This window comes from Aquarana catesbeiana, linkage group LG08 (genome assembly GCF_042186555.1).
Source record: "Aquarana catesbeiana isolate 2022-GZ linkage group LG08, ASM4218655v1, whole genome shotgun sequence".
NCBI classification, from domain to species: domain Eukaryota; kingdom Metazoa; phylum Chordata; class Amphibia; order Anura; family Ranidae; genus Aquarana; species Aquarana catesbeiana.
The window spans coordinates 289,508,957-289,528,145 of record NC_133331.1 but is presented as its reverse complement, the minus strand read 5'-3'; the positions used below and the strand labels follow the sequence as shown (position 1 = coordinate 289,528,145).

Genomic DNA, 19,189 nt, shown 5'->3' with positions numbered 1-19,189 from the left:
ACTGGAGACAGAAGGGTCACCCAGTCACTTAAAGCACAGTAGCCCTGGGGTTCATGAAGACACATGTCTGTTAGGGTCAGTGGGGACAGAAGGGTCACCCAATCACTTAAAGCACACAAGCTCTGAGGTTCATGGAGACACAAGATTTAGGGTCTATGGAGACAGAAGGGTCACCCAGTCACTGAAAGCTCAAAAGCCCTGGGGTTCCAGGAGACACATGGGAGTTAGGGTCACTGGAGACAGAAGGGTCACCCAATCACTGAAAGCACAGAGCTCGGAGGTTTCCTCAAGACAAATGGGAGTTAGGGTCACTGGAAACACTGGGGTCACTGGAGACAGATGGATCACCCAATCACTGAAAGCACAAGAGCTCTGAGGTTCCTGGAGACATGAGATTTAGGGTCTTTGGAGACAGATGGGTAACCCAGTCACTGAAAGTTCCTGGAGACACATGGGAGTTAGGCTCACGGGAACCATTGGAGTCACTGGAGACAGAAAGGTCACTCCGTCTTTGAAAGCACATGAGCTCTGGGGTTTCCGGAGACACATGAGAGTTGGGGTCGCTGGAGACAAAAGGGTCACCCAATCACTGAAAGCACAAGAGCTCTGAGGTTCATGGAGACATGAGATTTAGGATCCATGGAGACGGAAGGGTCACCCAGTCACTGAAAGCTCAAAAGCCCTGGGTTTCCTGGAGACACATGGGAGTTAGAGTCACTGGAGAAAGAAGGGTCACCCCGTCCCTGAAAGCACATGAGCTCTGAGGTTTCTGGAGATACATGAGAGTTGGGGTCACAGGAGACACTGGGGTCACTGGAGACAGAAGGGCCACGCAGACGCTGAAAGCACAGGAGCCCTGGGGTTCCTAGAGACACATGAGAGTAATGCCGCATACACACGACCGGACTTTATGGCATACTTGGTCCGGCGAACCGGAGTCTGTAGGACAATTCGATCATGTGTGGGCTCCAGCAGACTTTTTTTTTCTCCAAAGTTTGACGGACATAGGAATAAAACCTGTTTCAAATCTGTCCGACGGACTCGAGTCCGGTCGAAAAGTCTGCTCGTCTGTATGCTAATCCGACGGACAAAAACCGACGCTAGGGCAGCTATTGGCTACTGGCAATGAACTTCCTTGTTTTAGTCCGGTCGTACGTCATCACGTACGAATACGTCGGACTTTGGTTGATTGTATGTAGGCAAGTCCGTTCATTCGGAAAGTCCGTCGTAAAGTCCGTCGAAAAGTACACCGGACAAAGTCTGCCGTAAGAGTCAGCGGAGACACTGGGGTCGCCCAGTCACTAAAAGCACAAGAGCTCTGGGGTTCCTTGAGACACGTGAGAGCTAGGGTTACTGGAGATTCTGGGGTCCCTGGAGACAGAAGGGTCACCCAGTCTCTGAAAGCACAGGAGCTGTGGGGTTTCTTGGAGACACATGCGAGTTACACAAGAGCTGTAGAGTCGCTAAAAAAATGTATCATTTTGTATGTCAGGTTCCTATAAGGTGACAATATGTCACTGTCTATTTCTCCATGGATGAGTGGAGTATTTAGAAGGACAAAAGGATCTCTATAAGGATGCCATGATGGACAATCGGCAATATATTCATGCCCCCAGTATGGAAATTGATATCTGTTTAACTCCCAGTTGGAGGTACACCAAAGAAGCCACACCAACGTGAAGCCGTATTCGTGTTTGGAGTGCAGGAAGAGTTTTTTTCTTAAATCGAAGTTGTCCACACACCAGAGGATTCACACAGGGGATCATTCTTGCAGCGAGTGCAGGAAGAACTTTTCCTGGAGAAGCGATCTTGCCAGGCACCAGCGAAGTCACAGGGGCGTGAAGACTCATACATGTTGAGAGTGTGGGAAAACATTCATGCATAAATTCCACTTGGCCATGCATCAAAAATGTCACCTACGTGAAAAGTCCAATGCCCGTTCTTTATCAAAGATAGTGGAACACCATAAAACTCAGACTGAACAGATACTTTTCTTCGAATCCACACAGGACTTCTCGTTGAGATGTCATCTCGGCACACAACAAAGCCCTCAGTCGGTTGTGAAGCCCCACACATGTTCCGAGTACGGAAAGGAGTTTTCACGGAAATCCCATCTGGCCCTACACCTGAGGTCTCACTCTGGGAAGGAGACCTATTCGTGTTCTGAGTGCGAGAAGAGCTATATTTTCAAATCGCAGTTAGCCGCGCACCAAGTAATCCACACCAACGACAAAGCCGTATTCTTGCTCCGAGTGCGCCAAACGTTTCATCTTCAAGTCGAAGCTTGAAAGACACCTCTGAATCCACACGGGTGAGCGGCCTTTCTCTTGCCTGGAGTGTGACCAATGCTTCTCGAAAAAGGCCAAGCTCATTAAACACATTCAAGTTCACTCAGTAAAAAGCGGCGGAGGTTTGCGAGAGATGGTTCTGAGAGACGACAGAATTGTATGGCCACTGGAGGTCTCACTTTGGTGATGGGCTGATATGGGAGGAGGCGAAGGACACCTTTTTTTTTTTTTTGAGAAAATGAGTCCTCCCATGGTGCATTCTTTCCCATTTTGGCATGTTTTGATTTCAAGAAAGGCTTTCATTGACAACGGGACACCTACAAATCTATCCTCTTACCTCCACCTGGTGAGTTTATCATCGCAGGCCAGTGTAAACATTCAGTCAGTAAAAAGCGGCTGAGGTTGAGGTTGTGGGAGATGGTTCTGAAAGACAACGGAAATGCACGCCCACTGGAGGCTTCACTTTGGTGATGGGCTGATATGGGAGGAGGTGAAGGACACCTTTTTTTTTTTGTTGTTGAGAAAATGAGTCCTCCCATGGAGCATTCTTTCCCATGTTGGCATGTTTTGATTTCAAGAAAGGCTTTCATTGACAACGAGACATATTAGCTTTCTCTTCCAGGAATACCAAGCAACTTTTACAAATTTATCCTCTTACCTCCGCCTGGTAAGTTTATCATCACAGGCCAGAATAAACATTACTCTCCTTTCATTCAGGTTGTCTGTGTCTGTATTGTAACTCTAGACAAGGACTGATAACAACGAAGGCATCTGCTTTAAATCAGTCTTCATAACTGTTGATTCAAATGTTGCAGTGCATTCATGCAGTCACTGGAGAACATGAACTGCTGGAAGCAGGCAGCATCTGAATTAGTTTAGTTACAGTGCAGAAGGCACTTCTACAGACCAGGACTGAAATTTGAAGAAGGCATCAGGGGTCCCTTTAGATGTGGCTTCTGCTCATATAATCGGTTTTCTGAAACCACATGGGTTGGAGGGATTGGAGTTTACATCGGAGTCTCACCAATTTTACATCTTTTAGAGCCTTATTAGATCTTTTGTCCTGGTCTGGGGTCAGACTCAGAGACCAGTAGCTACAGCTGTAGAATGTCTTCCGCCGACCAGCAGGATAGGTATACAAGCAGGTCACCCTGGAACATGGGGCTAACCCAAGGTGCGCAGTCTAAGCAGTAACTGGTATTCACCAGAGCTCCTGATGGTGGAGATGGGTTTTGCTGCAAATTAATACCAGGTCCCGGTGCTCAAGATCGCCCCACCAGGAGTTGAGCAAGCTGGGATCCTGTATCTATCTATCTATCTATATATACACATAAACATGGCAGGGGGACATGTTTACTGTGTTCGAGGGTCTGATCGAGGAAGAAGGAAGTTAACAATCTTCCTTCTTCCCCCTGGATTCTCTCTCCACTCCCCGATTCACCACCTCTGAGCTGGAGATATGGCTTAGTGTGAATTCTGACACAGATGGCCAGTGAAGTGCTAAGATCGCAGCTTCATAAATAGCCTGTTTGTGTGTCAGTCAATGACAATTTCTCTTTGTGTGGAGATGATCGGCGGAGAACATGTTCTCCCGCGATCATCACTGTTTCATAAACCGTTAATGAACCGAGATCAGCGGCGATTGTCGGGATGTTCACAGTTTCGTAAACGGACACCAAAATCCGGACAAGTACGTTGAAAAATTTCTCCGGCTGTAGTTCCTCTGGGCTCCACCGGGTGCTGATCACGCTTATACCAACAAGAGACTCCTATATGAAGTCTCTATGGTATACACAGATGGGAAGTGATGTAAGAGTATAAATAGGAAGTTCTGGGTGAGAGGCGAGTCAGGAGGAAGTAGAGAGGAGACATTGCTGGAACTGGCAGTAGGTGATCAGAAATTTACGTTTTCACCTTATCGGTCTATCCACACTACTGTTGGGTGCGTGGGATGGTGAATTTTTTTTTAGATGTGTAATTTTTATATTTTGTTTTATAACTTTTAATCTAAATGTATAAAACCTGATGAAGTGAACCAAGTTCCCCCGAAAGCTTGGATCTTTAAGTTAGCCAGTAAAGAGGAATCACCTAAATTCCGAACTTTCTGCATTCATTGATGGCCAGGACGGTACAGTATTGTACTACCTCTAAGTTTTAATGAGAAAGAACGAAAAAAAAATCCCTCATTCTGATTTTTACATAATTACCTCCGTCTCAGATAATCGGGATAGAATATGATGGGCATAGTCCACAGATATCACAGGAGTAGGTTTTTTATGTTGCAGTAAAGCTCGAAAAAGTTATTTTAGAAGAGGTGGGACACACCTGGGAGAAATGATCCAGTTTGCAGAGCTTTATAAAGGACCCCTCACAGCTCCTCTACCCTATGTCCCTCCATCCAGAGTCAGTGCACCCTATGACATCACACTGACCTCAAAGATCCACCTTCCATTGTCCCTCCATCCAGGGTCAGCACATCCTATGACATCACAATAACCCTGCACTGACCTCACAGCTTCTCCTCCCAATGTCCCTCCATCCAGAGTCAGTGTATTCTATGACATCACATCAGCCTCACAGCTCCTTCTCCAATTGTCCCTCTATTCACAATCAGGACATCTTATGACATCACTCTGACCCTACACTGACCTCACAGCGACTTCCACCAATGTCCATCCATCCATCCAGAGTCTCATGATGTAATACTGACCCTACATTGAAGCTTCTCTTCCAATGTCCCTCCATCTAGAGTAAATGCATCCTATGACATCACAATGACCTCACAGCTCCTCCTCCCAATGTCCCTCCATCTGGAGTCAGCACACCTTATGACATCACACAGACCCTACACTGACCTCACAGCTCCTCCTCCTAATGCCCCTCCATCCAGAGTCAGCACATCTCATGACGTCATACTGAACCCACAGCAGTGACTTCACAGCTCATCCTTCCAATATCTCTCCACTCAGGGTTATGACATCCTCATCACATCACACTGAACCTACACTGACTTAAAAACTCCTCCATCCAATGTCCCTTCATCTGAGGTCCATGCGTCCTATGACATTACACTGACCTAGAAACTCCTCCCTCCAATGTCCCTTCATCTGAGGTCCACGTATCCTATGACCTTACACTGACCTAAAAACTCCTCCATCCAATGTCCCTTCATCTGAGGTCCATGCATCCTATGACATTACACTAACCTAAAAACTCCTCCTTCCAATGGCCCTTTCATCTGAGGTCAATGCCTCCTATGACCATACACTGACCTAGAAACTCCTCCATCCAATGTCCCTTCATCTGAGGTCAATGCGTCCTATGACAATACACTGACCCTACACTGACCTAGAAACTCCTCCATCCAATGTCCCTTCATCTGAGGTCCATGCATCCTATGACATTACACTGACCTAGTAACTCCTCCATCCAATGTCCTTTCATCTGAGGTCAATGCGTCCTACGACCTTACACTGACCTAGAAACTCCTCCATCCAATGTCCCTTCATCTGAGGTCAATGCGTCCTATGACATTACACTGACCTAGAAACTCCTCCTTCCAATGTCCCTTCATCTGAGGTCCATGTGTCCTATGACCTTACACTGACCTAGAAACTCCTCCTTCCAAAGTCCCTTCATCTGAGGTCAATGCGTCCTATGACATTACACTAACCTAGAAACTCCTCCATCCAATGTCCCTTCAGCTGAGGTCAATGCGTCCTATGACCTTACACTGACCTAGAAACTCCTCCATCCAATGTCCTTTCATCTGAGGTCAATGCGTCCTACGACCTTACACTGACCTAGAAACTCCTCCATCCAATGTCCCTTCATCTGAGGTCAATGCGTCCTATGACCTTACACTGACCTAGAAACTCCTCCTTCCAAAGTCCCTTCATCTGAGGTCAATGCGTCCTATGACATTACACTAACCTAGAAACTCCTCCATCCAATGTCCCTTCATCTGAGGTCAATGCGTCCTATGACCTTACACTGACCTAGAAACTCCTCCATCCAATGTCCTTTCATCTGAGGTCAATGCGTCCTATGACCTTACACTGACCTAGAAACTCCTCCATCCAATGTCCCTTCATCTGAGGTCCATGCATCCTATGACATTACACTGACCTAGAAACTCCTCCTTCCAAAGTCCCTTCATCTGAGGTCAATGCGTCCTATGACCTTACACTGACCTAGAAACTCCTCCATCCAATGTCCCTTCATCTGAGGTCAATGCGTCCTATGACCTTACACTGACCTAGAAACTCCTCCATCCAATGTCCCTTCATCTGAGGTCCATGCATCCTATGACATTACACTGACCTAGAAACTCCTCCATCCAATGTCCCTTCATCTGAGGTCAATGCGTCCTATGACATTACACTAACCCAGAAACTCCTCCATCCAATGTCCCTTCATCTGAGGTCAATGCGTCCTATGACCTTACACTGACCTAGAAACTCCTCCATCCAATGTTCCTTCATCTGAGGTCCACGTATCCTATGACCTTACACTGACCTAAAAACTCCTCCATCCAATGTCCCTTCATCTGAGGTCCATGCATCCTATGACATTACACTAACCTAAAAACTCCTCCTTCCAATGGCCCTTTCATCTGAGGTCAATGCCTCCTATGACCATACACTGACCTAGAAACTCCTCCATCCAATGTCCCTTCATCTGAGGTCCATGCATCCTATGACATTACACTGACCTAGAAACTCCTCCATCCAATGTCCCTTCATCTGAGGTCAATGCGTCCTATGACCTTACACTGACCTAGAAACTCCTCCTTCCAAAGTCCCTTCATCTGAGGTCAATGCGTCCTATGACATTACACTAACCTAGAAACTCCTCCATCCAATGTCCCTTCATCTGAGGTCAATGCGTCCTATGACCTTACACTGACCTAGAAACTCCTCCTTCCAAAGTCCCTTCATCTGAGGTCAATGCGTCCTATGACATTACACTAACCTAGAAACTCCTCCATCCAATGTCCCTTCATCTGAGGTCAATGCGTCCTATGACCTTACACTGACCTAGAAACTCCTCCATCCAATGTCCTTTCATCTGAGGTCAATGCGTCCTACGACCTTACACTGACCTAGAAACTCCTCCATCCAATGTCCCTTCATCTGAGGTCAATGCGTCCTATGACATTACACTGACCTAGAAACTCCTCCATCCAAAGTCCCTTCATCTGAGGTCAATGCGTCCTATGACATTACACTAACCTAGAAACTCCTCCATCCAAAGTCCCTTCATCTGAGGTCAATGCGTCCTATGACATTACACTAACCTAGGAACTCCTCCATCCAATGTCCCTTCATCTGAGGTCAATGCGTCCTATGACAATACACTGACCCTACACTGACCTAGAAACTCCTCCATCCAATGTCCCTTCATCTGAGGTCCATGCATCCTATGACATTACACTGACCTAGTAACTCCTCCATCCAATGTCCTTTCATCTGAGGTCAATGCGTCCTACGACCTTACACTGACCTAGAAACTCCTCCATCCAATGTCCCTTCATCTGAGGTCAATGCGTCCTATGACATTACACTGACCTAGAAACTCCTCCTTCCAATGTCCCTTCATCTGAGGTCCATGTGTCCTATGACCTTACACTGACCTAGAAACTCCTCCTTCCAAAGTCCCTTCATCTGAGGTCAATGCGTCCTATGACATTACACTAACCTAGAAACTCCTCCATCCAATGTCCCTTCATCTGAGGTCAATGCGTCCTATGACCTTACACTGACCTAGAAACTCCTCCTTCCAAAGTCCCTTCATCTGAGGTCAATGCGTCCTATGACAATACACTGACCCTACACTGACCTAGAAACTCCTCCATCCAATGTCCCTTCATCTGAGGTCCATGCATCCTATGACATTACACTGACCTAGTAACTCCTCCATCCAATGTCCTTTCATCTGAGGTCAATGCGTCCTACGACCTTACACTGACCTAGAAACTCCTCCATCCAATGTCCCTTCATCTGAGGTCAATGCGTCCTATGACATTACACTGACCTAGAAACTCCTCCTTCCAATGTCCCTTCATCTGAGGTCCATGTGTCCTATGACCTTACACTGACCTAGAAACTCCTCCTTCCAAAGTCCCTTCATCTGAGGTCAATGCGTCCTATGACATTACACTAACCTAGAAACTCCTCCATCCAATGTCCCTTCATCTGAGGTCAATGCGTCCTATGACCTTACACTGACCTAGAAACTCCTCCTTCCAATGTCCCTTCATCTGAGGTCCATGTGTCCTATGACCTTACACTGACCTAGAAACTCCTCCTTCCAAAGTCCCTTCATCTGAGGTCAATGCGTCCTATGACATTACACTAACCTAGGAACTCCTCCATCCAATGTCCCTTCATCTGAGGTCAATGCGTCCTATGATCTTACACTGACCTAGAAACTCCTCCATCCAATGTCCCTTCATCTGAGGTCAATGCGTCCTATGATCTTACACTGACCTAGAAACTCCTCCATCCAATGTCCTTTCATCTGAGGTCAATGCGTCCTACGACCTTACACTGACCTAGAAACTCCTCCATCCAATGTCCCTTCATCTGAGGTCAATGCGTCCTATGACCTTACACTGACCTAGAAACTCCTCCATCCAATGTCCCTTCATCTGAGGTCCATGCATCCTATGACATTACACTGACCTAGAAACTCCTCCATCCAATGTCCCTTCATCTGAGGTCCATGCATCCTATGACATTACACTGACCTAGAAACTCCTCCATCCAATGTCCCTTCATCTGAGGTCAATGCGTCCTATGACCTTACACTGACCTAGAAACTCCTCCATCCAATGTCCCTTCATCTGAGGTCAATGCGTCCTATGACATTACACTGACCATACACTGACTTCACAGCTCTGACAACCAATGTCTATCCATCTAGAATCAGTACATCCTTTGACATCACACTGACCTCTCAGCTCCCCCTCCCAAAATCCCACCATCTAACATAGAAAGTGAGATTTCATGTCTGACAGGCCAAACTACAAGAGGATCCTGGGGTCCAAAAACAAAAATAGACAATAAGGAGTCCAGACTGAATGTATCTCTGAGTATAATCCCACTGGGGGCCATTCCAGAATTTTATATTAACCCTTTATGTGTACAACTAATGCAATCTAAATGTTCATTAAGGTATTTCAGTTATTGGACAACAGCAAAACCTACATTACATGACTGTATGAATGAAGATGGAGGAGGACCAGAGTCACATGACTGAGAGGATACTAAACCTCACCCTGGAGATCATCTACCTGCTAACCGGAGAGGTGAGGAGGATTCTGGGAGGTCACATGACATCGCTCTTATCTCTATTAATAAAACACAGACCTGACCGGAGAGGTGAGGAGGATTCTGGGAGGTCACATGACATCGCTCTTATCTCTATTAATAAAACACAGACCTGACCGGAGAGGTGAGGAGGATTCTGGGAGGTCACATGACATCACTCTTATCTCTATTAATAAAAGGCAGACCTGACCGGAGAGGTGAGGAGGATTCTGGGAGGTCACATGACATCACTCTTATCTCTATTAATAAAACACAGACCTGACCGGAGAGGTGAGGAGGATTCTGGGAGGTCACATGACATCACTCTTATCTCTATTAATAAAAGGCAGACCTGACCGGAGAGGTGAGGAGGATTCTGGGAGGTCACATGACATCACTCATCTCTATTAATAAAACACAGACCTGACCGGAGAGGTGAGGAGGATTCTGGGATTCTAATATGATATTCCTATTGGTTCCTCAATACAGAGATTTCCTCTTGTGAAGTCAGGTGATCATATGACCATCACAGTGCCTCCATGTGACTCCCTAAAACCTGAGAGACACAACATGGAGAAGATTCTAGAAGTCACCAAGAAGATGATGGAGCTACTGACAGGAGAGGTGAGCAGTGTTGGGAATTCTGGGACATTATCCAGTAACAGACAAGGGATGTGTCTGGATGGTGACTGTATCATTGTGTGTGTCAGGTTCCTATAAGGTGTCAGGATGTCACTGTCTATTTCTCCATGGAGGAGTGGGAGTATTTAGAAAGACACAAGGATCTCTACAAGGACGTCATGATGGACAATCAGCCGCCCCTCACATCACCGGGTAAGAGGAGACTTTATTGTAAAGGAGAGAGCAGTACGGAGGGTCCACCTAGATCCCCCATCATCTGATAAACACATAGAAACAATGTATTCAGTCAGTGTGTGTGTTTCCTACAGATGGATCCAGTAATGGGAACCCACCAGAGAGATGTCCCCGTCCTCTGTATTCCCGGGATTCCACACAGGAAGGTCACACCATCCCTCATCATCATCAGGTAGGTGGAGTTTAGGTTCTTAACACAACAATAACTCACCATCATGGCCTGTATAATGTTCAAGCCAACATTTCTTTTTATTTAATGTTTCATTTTCAATATTTCTTTTATCATTTTGCCTCTTCAGAGTGAAGAAACGACTGAAACAAAAGTTGAGAGTAACGAGGAAGAAGAGGAGACGTATGTGAGGGATGATCAGCAGACTGTGGAGGGGACGGTGAGGATGGTGATTATTAAAGAAGAGGACGTTCTTACAGAGATCGGCATAGGTGGGTAGTGGAGACTAGGAATGTGTGTGTATATAGTGCTTTGGTCCTTCGGGTCCTGGGTTGTAGACAGGTCCCAGATCCTTTTGGCTACCGTTGCCCACGAGAGAGAATTTAAGATGTATGTACTTACCATAATATTTTTTTTGATGTCCACTGATGGTCACAGATCTCACCACTATGTGTGTTTTTTTTTTTTTTTGCCGTTCCTTAGTACTGCTATCTCGCAGATCTGAGGCATGCTGGGTAGAGGAGAGGCCAAACCAGGGTTGACTTGTTTTTTTTTTCTGTTCGTCAGTGTCCCAACCCTCTGCAGGCAGCAGTATGACCCGATAGTCTTTGAATGCCTGTGTCCCTCAATGGGCTCCAAGCAAGAGCACATGTCCCCTCATAGGAATGAATGGGGTCATGTTGCACGTGTCTCACCATACCAATGAATGGGGTCATGGTGCACGTGTCTCACCATACCAATGAATGGGGTCATGGTGCACGTGTCTCACCATACCAATGAATGGGGTCATGGTGCACGTGTCTCCCCATAGGAATGAATGGGGTCATGGTGCACGTGTCTCCCCATACCAATGAATAGGGTCATGGTGCATGTGTACCCCCATAGGAATGAATGGGGTCATGGTGCACAAGTCTCCCCATAGGAATGAATGGGGTCATGGTGCATGTATCTCACTATACCAATGAATGGGGTCATGGTGCACATGTCTCACCATAGGAATTAATGGGGTCATGGTGCACGTGTCTCCCCATAGGAATTAATGGGGTCATGGTGCACCTGTCTCCCCATACCTAATTACCTATGAATGGGGACATGATGTACGTGTCTCCCCATAGGAATGAATGGGGTCATGGTGTATGTGTCTCACCATACCCATAAAAGGGGTCATGGTGCACGGGTCTCACCATACCAATGAATGAGGTCATGGTGCACGTGTCTCCCCATACCAATGAATGGGGTCATGGTGCACGGGTCTCACCATACCAATGAATGGGGTCATGGTGCACGTGTCTCACCATACCAATGAATGGGGTCATGGTGCACGTGTCTCCCCATACCAATGAATGAGGTCATGGTGTACGTGTCTCCCCATACCAATGAATGGGGTCATGGTGCACGGGTCTCACCATACCAATGAATGGGGTCATGGTGCACGTGTCTCACCATACCAATGAATGGGGTCATGGTGCACGTGTCTCACCATACCAATGAATGAGGTCATGGTGCACGTGTCTCCCCATACCAATGAACGGGGTCATGGTGCACGTGTCTCACCATACCAATGAACGGGGTCATGGTGCACGTGTCTCACCATACCAATGAACGGGGTCATGGTGCACAGGTCTCCCCATACCAATAAATGGGGTCATGGTGCACGTGTCTCCCCATACCAATGAATGAGGTCATGGTGCACGTGTCTCACCATACCAATGAACGGGGTAATGGTGCACAGGTCTCCCCATACCAATAAATGGTATCATGGCGCACGTGTCTCCCCATACCAATGAATGGGGTCATGGTGTACGTGTCTCCCCGTACCAATGAATGAGGTCATGGTGCACGGGTCTCACCATACCAATGAACGGGGTCATGGTGCACAGGTCTCCCCATACAAATAAATGGGGTCATGGTGCACGTGTCTCACCATACCAATGAACGGGGTAATGGTGCACAGGTCTCCCCATACCAATAAATGGTATCATGGCGCACGTGTCTCCCCATACCAATGAATGGGGTCATGGTGTACGTGTCTCCCCATACCAATGAACGGGGTAATGGTGCACAGGTCTCCCCATACCAATAAATGGTATCATGGCGCACGTGTCTCCCCATACCAATGAATGAGGTCATGGTGCACGTGTCTCCCCATACCAATGAATGGGGTCATGGTGCACGTGTCTCCCCATACCAATGAATGAGGTCATGGTGCACGTGTCTCCCCATACCGATGAATGGGGTCATGGTGCACGTGTCTCCCCATACCAATGAATGAGGTCATGGTGCACGTGTCTCCCCATACCGATGAATGGGGTCATGATGCATGTAAAAAAAGATTTTCCAGTCAGTACAAAAATGTATATATATTTTTTTTTTTAGAAGATGGGAATGACACTGAGAGCACCTCAGAGGAACATGTCTTCTTATCTCCTGACTGCAAAATTGAAGATGAGGACATCACACAAGATCACCTTGGAGAGAAGCTCACCTGTAATTTCCATGCCGGACTTCACAACGTGAATGGATCAACAGATCCCTCTGATCCTGAGGAACCTCAACATACGAGGCATCGTGCCGTTGTTCAAGAGATGGAAATGTTTTCCTTTCCCGAGGAACCGGTTCTCTTTACATCAAGTCTTAACACCTGTGATGGATCTCAGAAGCCCCATTCATGTTCTGAGTGCGGGAAGAATTTCTTATTGAAAAAACAGCTGGTGAAACACCAGAGAGCTCACTACGGGGTGAAACCCTTTCCTTGTGACGAGTGCGGGAAGACCTTTTCCTCCAGAGGGGAGCTCGTCAGACACCAGAAAATCCACCTGGGAATCAAGTCCTATACGTGTCCCCAGTGCGGGAAGAGCTTCATACAGAAATCAGACCTTATCAGACATCAAACGTCTCACCAGGTGGAGAGGCCCTACTTGTGCTCACAGTGCGGGAAAGGTTTCAAACACAGAGCCGCTCTCGCCAAGCATCAAAAACATCACACGGGGGACAAGCCGCATTCCTGCCCCGAGTGCGGGAGAGGCTTCGTGCAAAAATCGGACCTGTCTATACATCTGAGAACTCACACGGGGGAGAAGCCGTATTCCTGTTCGGAGTGCGGGAAGCGTTTTGTGCAAAGATATCACGTCGTCGTACATCAAAGATCCCACACGGGCGAGAGGCCCTATTGCTGCTCTGAGTGCGGGAAAGCGTTTAAAAGGCGGTGCTACCTTAATGTGCATCAAAGGAATCACAAGTAATGGTGGTCCGAAATGCTCTGGGGTTCTGCCCGTGAATGCCAAACCCGAACCCCAATGAAATCAATAGGAGCCGAATCTTTCGAATTAGAAAATACATTGGCTTGGCTAATAGGCAAGGGGTTGTCAAAACAATAACATAGTGTGGGGGAGGGGAGGGCATGTGCCCCTTCCCTCCTGCACAATACAGGGCCACATGCCTTCAACGTGAGGGGGCTCCTTACCAGGGGGATCCCGTCTCTGGCTAAGCACCTCGTCTACATGTTGATGAGGACAAGGGCCTCTTCCCGACAACCCTGGCTCGGTGTTTGTAGGGGGGGTCTGCACATGGGCAAGAGGCCGTATTCCTGTTCTGCGTGCGGGAAATGTTTTGTATCTAAATAAAACCTTGAGGTCTCAAATGAGTGAGAAGACATATTTAGACATGTGCAATTCAGTCCCGAATTCGCTTTTTATTGAATTTTGACAAATTTGTTAATACCGAAACTTCCGAAATTTTTCAATTTCGGAAATTTAGAATTTACGAATTTCAAATTTCCGAGCTTTCGAATTTCCAAAATTTTGAATTTCCGAATTTTCAAATTTCGGAAATATGCGCAAACTCAGAAATTGGAAATTCCAAAATTTCGGAAATTCAAAATTACGGAAATTCGGGAATTCTAAATTCGGAAATTCTAAATTTCGGAAATTGCAACATTTTGGAAATTGGAACGTTTCGGAAATTGGAAAAATTGCAAAATTTCAGAAATTCTAAATTTCGGAAATTCAAAATTCGGAAATTATACATTTCCGAAATTCAAAAATTAGAAATTTCGGAAATTGGAACATTTCGAAAATTTGAAAATTCTAATTCGGAAATTTGAAAATTTGGAAATTCAGAAATTTGAAAATCCAAATTTTCGGATTTCCGAATTCCTGAACTTCCGAAAAAAGCAAAAAAAGAATGAAACGAAAACAAACACATTTTTTATATTCCTCTTCTTAGTGCGGGAAATGTTTTGCATATAAATGAAACCTTGACACACATCAGAGATCTTACACAAACAAGAGTCCGGATTCCTGTTCTGAGTGTGGGAAATGTTTTGTATCGAAATAAAACCGAGTCTTATATCTGAGGTCTCCTACAAGTGAGAAGCCGTATTTCTGTTCTGAGTGCGGGAAATGTTTTTCATACTAGACCCATTTTTTGAGCTGGCAGACCAGGAAAGGTGGGGTGGGGGTGAGCATACACCCCTTCCGTCCTGAACATTACCAGGCCATATACCTTCAATATGAGGGGGTTCCTCACCAGGCAGGCCCCATCTCTGGCTAAGCACCTTGTCTACATGTTGATGACTACAAGGGCCTCTTCCCGACAACCCTGGCTTGGTGTTTGTGGGGATCTGCACATGGGCAAGAGGCCGTATTCCTGTTCTGAGTGCAGGAAATGTTTTGTTTCTAAATAAAATCTTGAGTGAGTCTGAGTGAGAAGACATATTCCTGAGTCTGAGTGAGAAGACATATTCCTGAGTCTGAGTGAGAAGACATATTCCTCTTCTTAGTGCGGGAAATGTTTTGCATATAAATGAAACCTTGACACACATCAGAGATCTTACACAGACAAAAGTCCAGATTCTTGTTTTTAGTGTGGGAAATGTTTTGTATCAAAAAAAAGTCTTATATCTGAGGTCTCCTACAAGTGAGAAGCCGTATTCCTGTTCTGAGTGTGGGAAATGATTTTCATACTAGACCCATTTTTCGAGCTGGCAGAATAGGAAAGAGGGGGGGGGGGGGGGGTAAGCATGCACCCCTTCCCTCCTGAACATTACCAGGCCATATACCTTCAACATGAGGGGGTTCTTTACCAGGGGGACCGCATCTCTGGCTAAGCACCTTGTCTACATGTTGATGAATACAAGGGCCTCTTCCCGACAACCCTGGCTTGGTGTTTGTGGGGGATCTGCACACGGGCAAGAGGCCGTATTCCTGTTCTGAGTGTGGGAAATGTTTTTTATCTAAATAAAACCAAGTCTTATATCTGAGGTCTCCTACAAGTGAGAAGCCGTATTTCTGTTCTGAGTGCGAGAAATGTTTTTCAGACTAGACCCATTTTTTGAGCTGGCAGACCAGGAAGGGGGGGGGGGGGGTGAGCATACACCTCTTCCCTCCTGAACATTACCAGGCCATAGACCTTCAACATGAGGGGGCTCCTTACCAGGGGGACCTCATCTCTGGCTAAGCACCTCGTCTACATGTTGATGAGGACAAGGGCCTCTTCCCGACAACCCTGGCTCTGTGTTTGTGGGGGGGGGGGTCTGCACACAGACTTATATCTTGAGGTCTCTTACAAGTGAGAAGCCGTATTCCTTTTTCTGAGTGCGGGAAATGTTTTCCAAAGAAAGCCAGCTTTGTCAGGAACTCGCACAGGTACAGACGTGTTGGGGGAAAATTATTCTCGTGGACATCTGATCCTACATCATAGATCTGACAGAGGTACGGAGACGTGTTCTATGTCCATGTCAATATTTTCTTTTTTTTTGTTTTTTAATTAAAATTGCAGGAAATGACCGAGCTGTTCTAACTTTTGAACCTTTCTAACGTTGGTGCCGTGTAGTTTTACCACTTCAGCCCCCCGAGCCTCTTTTTTTTTACACTTGTTTACAAATTAAAATCCTTTTTTTTTTTTTATTTTGCTAGAAAATGACTTAGAACCCCCAAATATTATATATATATGTTTTTTTCTAACACCCTAGAGAATAAAATGGCGGTTGTTGCAATACTTTCTGTCACACCCTATTTGCGCAGCGGTCTTACAAGCGCACTTTTTTTGGAAAAAATACACTTTTTTGAATTAAAAAATAAGACAACAGTAAAGCTCGCCCATTTTTTTTTTTTTTTTGTGAAAGATAATGTTACGCCGAGTAAATTGATACCCAACATGTCACGCTTCAAAATTGCGCCCACTCGTGGAATGGCGGCAAACATTTACCCTAAGTATTGCAATGACCGCCATTTAATTCTCTAGGGTGTTAGAAAAATTTTTTTTAATAATAATTAATATAGTAATTTTTATAATTATCATAAAATATATATATACATACATACATACATACATACATACACATATATATATATATATATATAAAATAATAAATCTCCATAGGCGATGTTTAAAAATTTCTACAGGTTACCAGTTTTGAGTTACAGGGGACTAGAATTATTGCTCTCGCTCTAACAATCGTGGCGATACCTCGTTTTCATATGCGGTGCTACTCGCGTATGCGTTCGCTTCTGCGCACGAGCTCGGCGGGACGGGGCGCTTTTAAAAAAAAAAAAAAAATGTTTTCTTATTTATTTAACTTTTATTTTTTTTATTTTTACACAGTTTAAAAAAAGAAATTGGGGTCTCTTTTATTCTTATTACAAGGAATGTAAACATCCCTTGTAATAGAAAAAAAGCATGACAGGTCCTCTTAAATATAAGATATGGGTCAAAAAGACCTCACATCTCATATTTACACTAAAATGCAATTAAGAAAATAATAATAATAATTGAAAAAAAATATAAAATAAATTTCTCCTTTTTAAGAGCTATGGGCGGAAGTGATGTTTGACGTCGCCTCTGCCCTCCCATGCCGTGGAGCCCGAGCCTGAGGCCATCTTCCCTTCGGTTGACAGCCAGGCATCCACAGGAGAGGACGCGGAGGAGACGACCCGAGCGCGGCGGGATGGGGGGGCACCTCTCCTGTTGCTATGGCAGTAGATAGCTACCATAACCCCGATATATTCTTAAACGGCGGGCGGTCCTCTTTCTGTTAAAAGTGGTCTCTGCGGCGGATTCGCCACTTTTATAGGCGGCGGGAGATGTGCCCCCCCTCCCGCCACGCACCAGTTGTCTCCGCTGCTTACCGGAGCCGCCGTTAGCAGCGAAGACGATCCGATCCTTTCCCCCTCAGTAGCATGGAACCGAGTGAAGGAATGATGGCCCCCCCACTCGGCTCCATACCAATGGATTACGGAAACTACGTCAAATGTCCCTTCCGCCCAATGGTCTTAATTTTGGGAAATTTGGGACTTTTTTTTGGTTTTTAAATACATTTATTTTTTTATTGCATTTTTTTAAAAATACATTTAATATTAAATACATTATTGCATTTTAGTGTAAATATGAGATCTGAGGTCTTTTTGACCCCCAGATCTCACAGTAAAGAGGTCCTGTCACGCTTTTTTTCTATTACAAGGGATGTTTACAGTGTAAAAATAAAAAGTAAAATAAGTAATAATTTTTAAAAAATGTAAAGCGCCCCGTCCCGCCAAGCTCGCGCGCAGAAGCGAACGCATACGTGAGTAGCGCCTGTATATGAAAACGGTGTTCAAACCACACACGTGAGGTCACCTCCTTTGTAACTCAAAACTGCTAACCTGTAGAAATTTTTTAAACTCGCCTATGCAGATTTTTAAGGGTCAAAGTCTGTCGTCGCCATTCCACGAGCGGGCGCAATTTTGAAGCGTGACATGTTGGGTATCAATTTACACCCGGAGATGGAGGATAATCCTAGCAGGGGCTCATTAACACCCACAGATAGAGGATAATCATAGTAGGGCTCCTGAACATCCGGAGATGGAGGATAATCATAGTAGGGGCTCCTGAACACCCAGAGATGGAAGATAAACATAGTAGGATCTCCTAAACATCCAGAGATGGAGGATAATTATAGTAGAGCCCCTGGACACCCAGAGAAGGAGGATAATCATAGTAGAGCCCCTGGACACCCAGAGAAGGAGGATAATCATAGTAGAGCCCCTGGACACCCAGAGAAGGAGGATAATCATAGTAGAGCCCCTGGACACCCAGAGAAGGAGGATAATCATAGTAGGACCCCTTAACTCCCCAGAGATGGGGGATAATGATAGTAGTGCCCCTGAACACCCACAGATAGAGGATGATCATAGTAGGGCCCCTGAACATCCGGAGATGGAGGATAATCATAGTAGGGGCTCCTGAACACCCAGAGATGGAAAATAAACATAGTACGATCTCCTAAACATCCAGAGATGGAGGATAATTATAGTAGAGCCCCTGGACACCCAGAGAAGGAGGATAATCATAGTAGGACTCCTTAACTCCCCAGAGATGGAGGATAATGATAGTAGGGCCCCTGAACACCCAGAGATGGAGGATAATTATAGTAGGGCTCCTTAACTCCCCAGAGATTGGGGACAATCATAGTTGGGCCCCTGAATACCCAGAGATGGAGGATAGTCATAGTAGGGGCTCCTAAACACATAGAGATGTAGGATACTCTTAGTAGGGGCTCCTGAACA

General features: G+C 45.7%; 1 protein-coding gene across 1 annotated transcript; it reads left to right on the top strand.

Annotated features, from left to right (window-relative positions):
- Positions 1-4,080: 4,080 nt before the first annotated feature.
- LOC141104721 (uncharacterized) lies at positions 4,081-15,012 on the top strand. Its single transcript, XM_073594418.1, has 7 exons — positions 4,081-4,174; positions 9,467-9,600; positions 10,091-10,225; positions 10,312-10,435; positions 10,552-10,649; positions 10,777-10,918; positions 13,023-15,012. Exons 2-7 carry the CDS (start codon positions 9,517-9,519, stop codon positions 13,886-13,888), a joined length of 1,449 nt encoding a protein of 482 aa, XP_073450519.1. The 5' UTR covers positions 4,081-4,174; positions 9,467-9,516; the 3' UTR covers positions 13,889-15,012.
- Positions 15,013-19,189: the final 4,177 nt, after the last annotated feature.

Coding starts and splice junctions, on each gene's coding strand:
- LOC141104721 (XM_073594418.1), top strand. CDS start 9,517: ATGAAGATGGAGGAGGACCAGAGTCACATGACTGAGAGGATACTAAAC. Junction 10,226..10,311: donor TGGAGCTACTGACAGGAGAG/GTGAGCAGTGTT, acceptor TGTGTGTGTCAG/GTTCCTATAAGGTGTCAGGA. Junction 10,650..10,776: donor CCATCCCTCATCATCATCAG/GTAGGTGGAGTT, acceptor TTGCCTCTTCAG/AGTGAAGAAACGACTGAAAC.